The 12,104-nt window shown below is 44.8% G+C and overlaps 1 protein-coding gene and 1 pseudogene across 1 annotated transcript; both read right to left on the bottom strand.

Moving 5' to 3' along the window:
* Nucleotides 1-3,462: 3,462 nt before the first annotated feature.
* Nucleotides 3,463-4,530, bottom strand: LOC119318203 (annotated as a pseudogene).
* Nucleotides 4,531-10,481: 5,951 nt separating this feature from the next.
* On the bottom strand, nt 10,482-11,534 carry LOC119315674 (BTB/POZ and MATH domain-containing protein 3-like). Its single transcript, XM_037590204.1, has one exon. It carries the CDS (start codon nt 11,532-11,534, stop codon nt 10,482-10,484), a length of 1,053 nt encoding a protein of 350 aa, XP_037446101.1.
* Between the last annotated feature and the right edge of the window lie 570 nt (nt 11,535-12,104).

The following is a 12,104-nucleotide window of genomic DNA, read 5'->3' as shown; positions in this document are numbered from 1 at the left end:
CTCACGCCATTCCCCATCAATACGGACCCGTGGCCTGTGACCTGGTAAGAAGTGAACAATGAAATGTCAGCACAGACATGAACACCTGCACCTGTGTCCACCCACCAATCATTGGGCTGAAACACTGAAAAAACAGTAAACAGATTACCGTACCCAGATGCACCATTCTCATTGTTGCCCACAATCATGTTGACAGACTTGGAGTCCTTTCCTGGCTTCTTGTACTTGTTTGGGCACTTGTTGGCCCAATGTTCAACCGAACCACAAGTAATGCAGCCCTCATCCTTCTTGTTATTCTTGAAGATCTTCTTACCCTTCTTCTTAAAGTCGGTATTGTGTTGGACACCGTTCTTTTCCTTGGGCTTGTGGGAGTTGAAGTTCTTCTAGTTCACCATGTTGGCGACAGAAGTCCCTTTGGCCCCTTTACCGTGCGAGTCTTTTGCCCTCGAATTCTGCTCAACACTCAGATGGCCAATGATATCCTCCACAGAGAATTCACGCCTCTGATGTTTCAGAGTGGTGGCAAAGTTCCTCCAGGAATTAGGGAGCTTAGCGATTATGCAGCCCGCGACAAACTTGCCTGGTAACTCGCACTTAAGAAGTTCAAGCTCCTTAACAATGCATATTATCTCATGAGCCTGCTCCAATACAGGACGGTTTTCAACCATCTTGTAATCGTGGAACTGCTCTATAATATACATCTCGCTCCCGGCATCGGCTGCCCCGAACATAGATTCGAGCGCCTCCCACAAGTCCATGGCGACATGCACATGTAAATATGCGTCGACTAGTTTATCTCCGATCACACTAAGAACTGCTCCGAGAAACACAACGGTGGCCTCCTTGAACGCCTTCTCCTGTTCAGGAGCAATCGTTCCCGTGGAGACACCGGTGACCCAGAACACGTTCATAGCCGTGAGCCATAACGTGGTCTTAGTCTGCCAACGCTTAAAGTACGTACCGGTAAACTTATCCGGTTTCAATGCAGCGGCAAAGCCACTTGCCGAAAAATTCCTACACATAATAGGTTTTTGGATTGTTGAGTAAATAGGCAATTTCTCGATTAAATTAATCCACGAGTAAATCACTAGCATGGCATTGACGCAAATAAACGCATACTGATATTTAGTCAAACTAGCACATACTACGCTAATTGCAGAAAGATCTACGTATAACGCTAGCATGGCTAAAATAGAAAACAGTAGGAGCGGGATAAACGAATTATACCCTCCAGTAGGCCATGCAGAGGCCGCGGCTTTGGTGGCAGCAGCGGCGTCCTCGGCGGCCTTCTTGTCAGCTTCAGCTTTCTCGGCGGTGGCACATTTGGCGTCGGTGGACATGGTGATGATGAAGGCGATGCGGACGCAGAGGAAGTAGACGGTCGGAAGTGAGCAGTCGCGTAATCGCTGCCCAAAAACCTATTCGCCCCTCACCCCGTACAGGAACCAGAAGGGCGTGGTTTCGGAGACTTGCTCTCCCGTCGACCGTGTACGCGGCGGACGGGATGGAGTCACCGGCGGCAGCAGCAACAAAGGAACGACGGTGGGCGTGCGCGTGAAGCAGATGTGATCTGTTCGTGGCGGCTAGGGTTAGGAGACACCACACACTTATATAGACGCAGCCGCGTGGAGAGACGTGGGCTCGACCCACGTCCGAGTCCGTGACAACCCATGATCCGACGTCTCATATCGTGGCCCAGCTGTCAAAGAACTCTCCATTAGTGACTGGCAAAAATAAGCGTGTAGGTGTGAGCTCGGCTCGGCTCAATCGCGCGGCGCGACGCGTCGTGACGAGGCGGGCGGCGGAGGAGGAGTGCGCGAGGGCCTCTTCTCTTCTCAAGCTCCAATAGCATGTAGAAGAGAAACCCTTATAAGGAGGTCCAACTCCTCTTCCACTTCCGGGGTGGGACTAAATTTCCCACTACCCCTAGTGCCATATAACCCACATGGGCCCTTAGAGATTTTTCAGAAATTGCTATATGGGCCTAGAGCCCATCTCAAATTTCAGCACATAAGTTGGTTCACAAGGCGATGTTGTTGCCTTTATTTCCCCATGGCATCAAAACTACCCTCTTGGATAGCGAAGGCTAAACCCTAGTTGCCCACATTTCTTCCATGCCCATGTTGTCGTCCTTGCCGCCATCACATTCCTTGCTCCAACCTCGCCGTCTATCGTCTGCCATGATTTGCGAGAAGGTGCACACCCCCGAGGCACAACATGTGGCCCATATTGCGGCCGAACAACCTCCAAACACGGGCGAGGGGGTGGACATGGAGGTTGACCCGGTCGTCGCGTCCACAAGTGCTTGGTTCGAGGTGTTCGAGGTGACGGAGCACCTCTTGGCGAAATCGCTGTTCGAGGCCGAGCATGCGGGCACTGCCGCCTTCGCCAAACTGATCGTCGACAAAACCCTCGTCCCGGAGAACCATGCCATCCTCGAGTCCGGGCGGTGGCGGAGAATTGCCACGAAATCCACCCCCGGCTGCAACGTCAAATGGGAGCCGCTCTTCGCGGATGACGCCGACGATGAAGAGATGCCATTAATCAGTCCCTCTGCCAACGACCACGAGGCCGGCGGCTTCACCTAGGGGTCATCGAGCTCTCCTCCAACGAGGAGTACGGTAATTTGTAGTTTGTAAAATTTTGTAGTCTTCTTTTTGAATGTAGTTGTAGCTTGTTTTTATCTACCTATGTATGAACTATGATTTAAATGGGGGTTCAGTTGCTGGGGTGAACAAATGGTGTTCGGCCTGCTCCTGTTCACAGACGCATTTAGACACGTCCACATACATATATTGCATCTCCTGGAAGTTAACGGCAGACGAAATTTATTTTGTATGCTCAGAGATGGAGTAGGTATATTCTCTAGTTCTCCACGCCTTTCAGCTTTTAACTGCATGGGCATTGTGGAAAACAACATCCACTACCTAATACGTAGTACTCCCTGCATTCGGACACATCCGCATACATATATGGGGTCAAATTAGTCACGTATGGTTGGAGATGCTCTAAGGCTTCTGCTATTCGTTAGGATATCAGGCATGCTTCAGTATATTAATAAGCCGAGCTATGCTGATGATTGCATCTCCTGGAAGTTAACGACAGATGACGGAATTTATTTTGTATTCTCAAAGATATATTCTCCAGTTCTCCACACCTTTCAGCTTTTAATTACGTGGGCATTGTGGAAAACAACAACCACTAGCTACTGCTACGTACTCCCTGCCCCTGCGTTTGGGTAACCCTCGTTAAATTCGCAATAACCAAGACATACTATGCAGGGTGTTTCGTAAAAACTGTCTTTAAATTTGAACTAACACAAGCGTGCTTGTGTTAAGATGAAAGAGTGATGCGTCAAAGAAAATGAATGATTAGCTAGTACACCATACATTACGAAATAGAATAATCAGTTTACAGAAAATAGACTTTAGCAAAGCTGCATCACTTTTCTCGGCAATGCAATTACAGCTTGTCAATTACTTTATGGAGAATTTCACATGCAATAAGTGGGTGGTTTTGCTTCAGTTGCTCGAACCCGCTGGTCTTTACAATTGCTCGTAACCTTTCGCTGTCTCTTACCATGTACTTGAGACAGTAATCCTTGAGCAGTTGGCAGTGATATTGCTCCGCGAGATCCAAAGTGAAACCCACGGTGTTGACATCTAGCGCCTTGCCCAACTTGCCCTTACATATAAGCTTTCAGCCTATGAATGGCGTACCGATCAGCCATGACTAACAAATGTTGCGTCATGTTTATAGCCACTTCTGTGGTCTCCTCCATGAACTCAGGGAGGCAATCATTGTATATGTAATGAAGCAGGACCTCAAAAACTTTCGCGTCCATGTCCTTGATGCGGATAGTGCTTTGTCTGCTCTCCATCATCGCGCCACACAACTGTGCCCAAAAGACCGGTGACCGCGCAGCGAGCATGCACGCGTGCACCTCAAAACTCCTGAACCAGCCAATCCTGACCGTCAGGTCCGTCTTAAGGCCATTCTCTAGAAGATAGCCAAGATCTCTGCCTAGGTCCGAGGGTGGAGCAACATGCCATCGTCGTCGTCCTCACAGTCGTCGTTGTCGTCTTTGTTGAGTTTAGAGGTAATAACTCTGACGGTGCACTTGATCACTAGGCAGTCATCCTTAAGACACCCTGATGCGGCCAAGTCAGCTTTATTCACAAACTTGGAGACACCCCAACTTGAAGACTCATCAGGCACGAATTTGTCGGTGTAGGGTCCTTTTGCCGGCAGTGTGGGGTCCTCCTTTAGGGAGAAACACCACTGGGCTGTGACCTCCTTCTCATCGGTGTTTATGTTTACCTACCAGAGAAAAACCGTGGTGAACTGATCGTCGACGATACTGCGGTCGCCGTTCGGGTAGTACCGGATATTCCAGTCGTGATCGCCGACCCGGAAGGTTTCTGACGTGAGGAAGGTATTGCTGCCGATGAGCAGGGAGTGGCCATTAACCTTGAGCAGGTGCTCGCCGGCGTGGACGGCCACCGTCGACGAGGTCTTGGTTACCGGCATGGCCTCTCGCGATCGCCTAATCGAGCAGCTAGCTGTGAGAAAAGAAATCGATCGTGGACCGCGCGCGGTTTCCTAACTCGATCGTAAGCCTTTCCGTAGGATATATGCACTTTTTTTCTAGGATACAGTTTATTATGTGTCGGTATTGAATAGCTGTAACAGACTCCTAGCACATCACGTACGTCCGTGAGGGCGAAGGCATCAGCTATGACAAAGATCCCACAAAGCACGTGATTCAACTCACACTTTGATTGAACAACTCACCCGATGATGGGAGGCTTAGTTTGTCGTTGCTAAGCTATGATGTGTTGAACTTATATATAAATTAACTGAGAAAAATCATCACAAAAGTAGGAGAATTTCATAATCAGGCGCATGCGTTGCATTACATCTTCCCAATGAAATCAAGGGTTTAGTAGTACGTGCGTATCAAACTTGTCAATCACTGCTGCAAAGGCTTTACATCTGATGATCTGAGCTTGTAAAAATACAAAAAGTTTCAGATGTTTGGTTGATGGTGGCCATTACCCGCATCAGTTTCAGATGCAACCTTTCAACAGAAAATAACGTGAGCAGCAGAGCGTTGCGAATCAAGTTTGCCACAGAAGTTTCCTGAAGCACAAGCACAGCTCCCCGTTATATTTTCACCTTTTTTTTGTCAAATTTTGCTGAAACACACATGAAATAGTTTTGACCACAACAAAACACTAGCTGTTCGCTGATGCTTTGAACAGACGGCTGGATGCACTTCGACGCGGATCAGTGACGTGGTTAAAATATGCATGTGGTAATTGTAGGTGGGCCCACCCGACTCTTGTGTGCCCAAAACTTTGAAAAGGTGGGGTTATGGGCCACGCTACGCGTCAGCCGGCGGATAAGTAGAAAACATCCGCCGCCTAGCTGGCCGTTGGATGGACATGAGAATGGTCGTCCGATCTACCCAGTCACGTGCACCACCGCCCTTGCAATAAGAGCGGTGTTGCAGAAAATTTTATAACATAGGTCGGGTTGCAGAAACCTTTGCAACAGAGGTGGTGTTGCAGAATTTTTTGCAACAAAGATTGTGTTGCAGAAACATCTGTAGATTTTTTTGCAACATAGCCAATGTTGCATATTTTTTTGTCTTCATCTTTATATTGGTGTTTCAGAAGAAAGTCTTGCAACATCACTGATGTTATAAAAAATCTTTCTTGCAACAGGGAATATGTTACAAGAAAAAAAAATCACAATTAGTCGTTCGCCGTGAACTTCGGTCGAACAATGGTGAGGAAGGAGCGCACTGGACCTCTGACAAGGTCGGCTCACCGTCATCCTCCTCTCCGGCGAGGTAGGTGCACTGCGCGCGGCCGACTGTCATGAAGAAAGCGGCCTGCAACGGCGTTGACCACGCCTAACCCCTGATTACCTTGCCGCCATCCTCCTCTCTGGTGAGGTGGGTGGTTGCCGGCAAGGGCATCAACAGTGGTGACGTTTGGCAGCAACTATCTTACATCGATTGGTGTTGGCGACAAAAATGAATGGGGATTTCCAAGGAAGAAGACTCGTGGAGGAATGGCTAGCCGCATATGTTGGGATAAGGTTGTGCGTGACAACCATGGTGGACCCCCACTGGACATGCGTCGCCAACAGAGATGGCAGAAAAAGCCCCAGGTATCCGTTGGTTGAGGGGAAGTATTTCCCTAGTACAAAGAGGCGTTGGCACGCATCGAGATCCGCCGTCTTGCGAGCCATCCGATTCGTCAGTGGAGCTGTCCTTATCGTTTATCATTTTTATTTCTGCAACAAGACTTTTGTTGCAAAATCTTATATTTCTGCAACAAGACCTTCGTTGCAAAATCTTTATCTAATTTCCTGCAACAAGACCCTTATTACAAAATCTTCTCTTCCCTAATTTTCTGCAACAATACCCTTGTTCCAAAATCTCCTCTTCTCTAATTTCATGCAACAAGACCCATGTTAAACAATCCCCTCTCTATTTTTTGCAACATGGCCCTTGTTGCAAAAATTGCAACAATATCTCTGCCGCATCTAATATTCTGCAACAAGACTCATGTTATAAAATTTACAACAACATCTCCGGTCACTCGCGCACTTGCGCAGTCGTCGTTCGCTGCCACTGGTTTGCAACAACACCAATGTTGCAGAGATAAGATGAGAGAGACATGTGTGGTCCTATAGGCCACGTGTCAAGCATGAAGCGGCGGACGCCCTGCGGTAGATCGGTCGGCTGATCAGAATCATTTCCCTAGTACAAGTTCATGCTCGTTGACTAATAAATAAAAATTATTCAGAAAGAAAAACATATTTCAAACATAAATTAATTTGAATAGGACAAAACATAGTTCAAACATAAATTCTATTAGGTGAGGAAAATATGGGCGACGCTACGCATCCGCCGACGAAAATTCAAAAAGTATCTGCCGCCTTGCTAACCATTGAATTGACACATTAATGACCGTCCAATCTACCAACATAACGTAAGCAGCCATCCTTTGCAACAAGAGTGGTGTTTCTGCAACAGTTTGCTTGTTGCAATCACCCGAGCCTGTATTTTTTTTGCAACAGATATTTTATTGCAGAATTTTTTCGCAACAAAGATCTTGTTGCAGAAATTTTAAAGATGGCCCGTGCCTATGTTTTTATTTTTTATTTTCTACAACAGAGATCTTGCTTCAGAAATTTTTCGCAACAAAGGTCTTGTTGCAGAATTTTAAAGAATTCTGCATGTGGTCCCTCTTTGCAACAAGAGCTTTGTTTCATGAACACGCTGACTATTGCAACAAGAGCTTTATTCAGAAACATGCTCCCCCGAAACCGTCGTTCACCGTGAGCTTCGTCGGATGGTGGTGAGGGAGGATAGGCGCCGCCCGTCCTCACCTTCGCGTTGCCGCCGGCGAGCACCGGACCTCCGACCAAAGTCACCTCGCCTTCATATGAACTCAGAAAAATGCAAATAAGATATCAAAATGTTCAGATAAACATTACCTTTATGTGCATATCATTTGCATTCAGGACAAAAGCATCATTTAAACTACCTGAGGTAATTAATGTTATTAACATTATTAAAAATAAAAAGGTATAAAGAATATATTTTTCACGAATAAAAATTACATGCAAATGTAGGTGATGTTTTGTGAACATCCTAATATCTTATTTGCATTTTTCTGAATTTGTATCAACTTGTTATGAAGTTTTCAAATAATGGTCAAAGTCCTTATAACATTCATAACAAGATGAAACGTCAGAAAAATGCAAATAAGATATCTGGATGTTCAGAAAACATCACTTACATTGCATGTAATTTTTATTCATGAAAAAAGTATTGTTTATACCTTTTTATTTTTAATAATGTTAATACCATTAATTACCTCAAGTGGTTTAAAGGGTGCTTTTGTCCTGAATGCAAATGATATGCACATAAAGGTAATGTTTATCTGAACATTTTGATATCTTATTTGTATTTTTCTGAGTTCATATGAATTCGTTATGAATTTTTAAAGTTTTGGTCAAACGGTCAAAGGGCATTCAAGGGACCACGATGGAAAAAGTAAGGGCAAAACTGAGCAAGCTCGAAAAGTAAGGGCAAAACCCGTGGGTAGGAACCAACTAGGGGTAAAAATGCAATTGTCCCTTGAATTAAAGTTTGAGGGTCATGGCATCTTCAACGGTCTTTACCAAACCGAATGCCCCCAAATTTCCACGGACACATTCGGATGTATTCACGGACATTAGATCGGTTGTTCCAACATATTCCTCCAATATTGGTCCGTCAGTATTTATATACTTTGGATAGTAAAATAATCTAAGATAAATATCACAGTGCATTACTGACGCAGAGATAAATATTTGAATGCAACTATAATTATATAAATTATTACAATTGGAACATAATGCTTTGAAATAAAATAGTTCTAATTTGAATTCATTTATTCAAGACGTGTTATAATTGTCCATATGAAACGTCCACAAATGATCAATTAGATCATCTTGAATTTGTATGAATTCCTCGATAGCAAATCAAATGGTGCATTTCAAGAAATTGCTCAAACAACATCGGATTCTGCTCTGGATGCTAGACAAGATCATCCATATGTTAAATTTAAAGACCCTAGCAAACTGCATCACCCTCACCCTCCATAGTCATGTTGTGTATGATTACACAAAGCTCTAGATCTCATTGTTTAGCAGGTCTTGAATGACGGTAAAACGGGTTGCAACACTCCAAATGCCCTATCCACATCCTTTCTAACACCTTCTTGCCTCGCTGAAAAGTGTCTTTTCTACCTATGGAATCAGAGATGGTGTTGACAAGGGTTACCCATGAAGGATAGATACCATCACAAAGATAGTTTCCCCGTTGTACTCATGCCCCTTGATGGTATAGTTGCACGCAAGAGCTTCATCATGAGACTCTGACATGCCAAAGGAAGAGTGCCAAATTCACAGGTCTTGCGTTGCAACTGATTAAAGAATGATCATGTACTTTTTATGTTGGCCCTGGTATTACCCTTGTTGAACATATGGACAGTTCTTCTTTTTCCAATGCATGCAATCCAAAGATCTGAGCATATCTGGAAACCCTCTTGATTCGTGAAGTCCAGTGAGCCTTGATATGTCTTTGACATTTGATTCTCTCAAGTACGGCGATGTTGCTCCTATTGTTCATATGCGTTTGTCACCTATTTGATTTTGAAACGCAACGAACTGCCTTATTAGGAATTCTTCATGATTACAAGTTCCGAGGGGGATAGAGTGGAATATTGTTCAAGTGAAAGACATACTTGGTCCATGCTATTATTTGTCCAACGAATGTGAATCAAATAAGTAGCATGTGATTTATGTGTGTAATATTTGAGGCAAGATATAAGTTGAAAAGGGTTACACTTGTCTATAGAGCAATGATGAAACTACGAATCTATTTATCATGTTAAATGTATGCCGACCTTTCGATGCAAAATTTGACGAATAACTTTCACTCGTTAACTCATATATCAAAGCTAGGCATGCATTTCGTGTATGTTCATAAGGTTCATTATGTTTCCGGAGGTTATTATATATCACTCTCTAGTTGGTTGTTGTTTACGCTTACCTAAGTTATAATATTTTGTATCTTCCGATCATTCTTTCAATTTTAATTTTATGAACAGGGACCCAGGGCCAGTATTCATGCATAAGTTATACCCATATTCTGGCCCTAATGCATTCATCAAGCAAATTAGCAAACCATCACAAAAATTGGTAGACAGGTTGTGTGTGACGGCGCACACATGATTCAGTGACGTTTACATTGACTAACGCATGGTGGTGATTTTGTAACCATCATAGTTTGTGGGAATCAGGACACTAGGTACAAAACATCATACTTTAGGTATTTCTGTGATGATTTCTTTGACCGCCTAAGGGTTTTCGCCACAGTATTCTAATTTCTTGTAGTGAGTTCACTAACCGGGCGCCTACCCAATGACAAACGACAAGTTGTGGTGGCCCTGGACTGCACATTGACAATGGCGCACGACATGTCCCAACGTAGTTGGTCCTAAAATTACACCACTTCTTTTTGTATGCCTGAGTCTACATCATCATCAAGTATTATCATCATAATCGTCATTGTTGTTGTTATTTTTACCATCACAAATCATCGCCATCATCGTCCAATACAAATGATAATGTTGCAAGCGTCAAAGTGGAAAGAAAATACAAACTATGAAATATAAATAAATCCAATTTTCTCCATGTTCCGAAAGAAAATACAAACTATGAAATCTAAATAAATCCAATATAAATACAGTCACCGTCATCATCATATAATGCCAATATTAACGTTGCAAACATCAAAGTAGAAAGAAAATATAAACAATGGAAACATAAATTAATCGGATTTTCTCCATCAGTTCTCAAATATTACTGATTATAACGATCACTTCCTTCGGTGTCACGCAGAAGTGTCGAAGTTACAGCTTGTCAATAACTTTACTGAGAATATCGTACACCACATGTGGACGGTTTTGCTTAAGCTGTTCGAACCCCTCTGTTTTCACAATGGTTCGTAGTCTATCACCGTCTCTTAGCATGTACTTGAGACAGCAAGCCTTGAGCTGCTGGCAACTATGTTTCTCTGCAAGATCCAAAGTTAAGCCCACTGTGTTGACATCTATAGCCTTGCTAAGCTTGCTCTCGCATATGAGTTTTAGCCTCCCTATCTCGTACCGATCAGCGGCGACAAGCAAATGGCGCGCCATGTTTAAAGCATGTTCCGTGGTCTCCTCCATGAAGTCGGGCAGAGTCTCATTGTACACGTAGTGCAGCAGGACCTCGAAGACGTTGACATCCATATCGTCAACGCGGATGTAGTTTCTCTTGCTCTCCACCAGGGCGCGAAAGACCGGAGACTGTGCAGCGAGCACGCGCCCATGCACCTTGAATCTCTTGAACCAACCGATCTTAACAGTCATGTCCGGCTTGAGCTCGCTGTCCAGAAGGCTGTGGAGATCGGAGGGTGGCACGACAACGCTGTTGTCGTCATTGCCATCGTCTTCATTGTCTTTCATGAGTTTGGTGGTAACAATCTTGACGGTGCACTTGATCACCAGGCAATCATCCTTGAGGCACCCGGACGCGGCCAGATCGGCTTTACTAACAAACTTAGGAATACCCCAACCTAGCTGGTTGGACGAGAACTTCGCGGTGGCGGGTCCGCGTTTGTTCTTCTCTCCGGTCACAGGCGATGCAGGATCCTGGAGACTGAAGGTGTAGGTCGCCGTGACCTCGTCCTCGCTGGCACTCAGCAACTTGAGAAAAACAGACGTGAACTGCCCGTCGTCGATCCTGGAGTCGCCGTTCGGAAAGTAGGCGATAGCCCAGTCGTGACCGCCGACGCTGAAGGGGCCGGACGTGAGCATGGTATCGCCTTCTTTGAGCATGGAGTGCCCCGCAACCTTTAACGTGTGCTCGCCGGCGTGGATGACATCGTATGATGAGGGCTTGGGTGCAGTGGCCGCTGGCATTGACTTAGTTAAGAAGTTCCGGGAAAAGAAATCGAGGAGGGCAGACGGATAGATTGACATAGCGACTTTCTAAAAGAAATCTGATGGACAGGGCACGCTTGTGCACACCGCCATATACTCTATATATGTGTACATACAGTTATTTGAGAACAAATCGGATACATGTTAGTAACTTTATTACCGGCCGATTTCCTAGATCATTACGTACGTCAAGCTTCTTATTGATCGGAAACATATGTTAATAATCTGTTATTTACCGGCCGTCCGGCTTACGAGTAGGCCGAAGCATCAACTGATGTGTTCATGTCACGATCGAACATCAATGGATACAAAATTCAGAAGATTGAGGGGAGTATTTGATTAGGGTCTATCGAGGACTCATCTAGATGAGAAATAAGTATGTCCCATCTAAGTTTTGACATCAGCAACACGTCAGATGAGACAAGCCCATAGTGTCCTCCACTTCTTTGTCTGTTTCGAAATGTTTAATAGTGCAACTGAGCTATTCAGCATCGCCGAACGCGTGTGTGAGCCGTCCCATGGAACGGCCGAGCCTTCTGACACACGCGG

The sequence above is a fragment of the Triticum dicoccoides genome, chromosome 6A (genome assembly GCF_002162155.2).
Source record: "Triticum dicoccoides isolate Atlit2015 ecotype Zavitan chromosome 6A, WEW_v2.0, whole genome shotgun sequence".
Lineage (NCBI taxonomy): Eukaryota > Viridiplantae > Streptophyta > Magnoliopsida > Poales > Poaceae > Triticum > Triticum dicoccoides.
The sequence above is the reverse complement of the archived record's forward strand: the minus strand, read 5'-3'. Positions and strand labels throughout refer to the sequence as shown.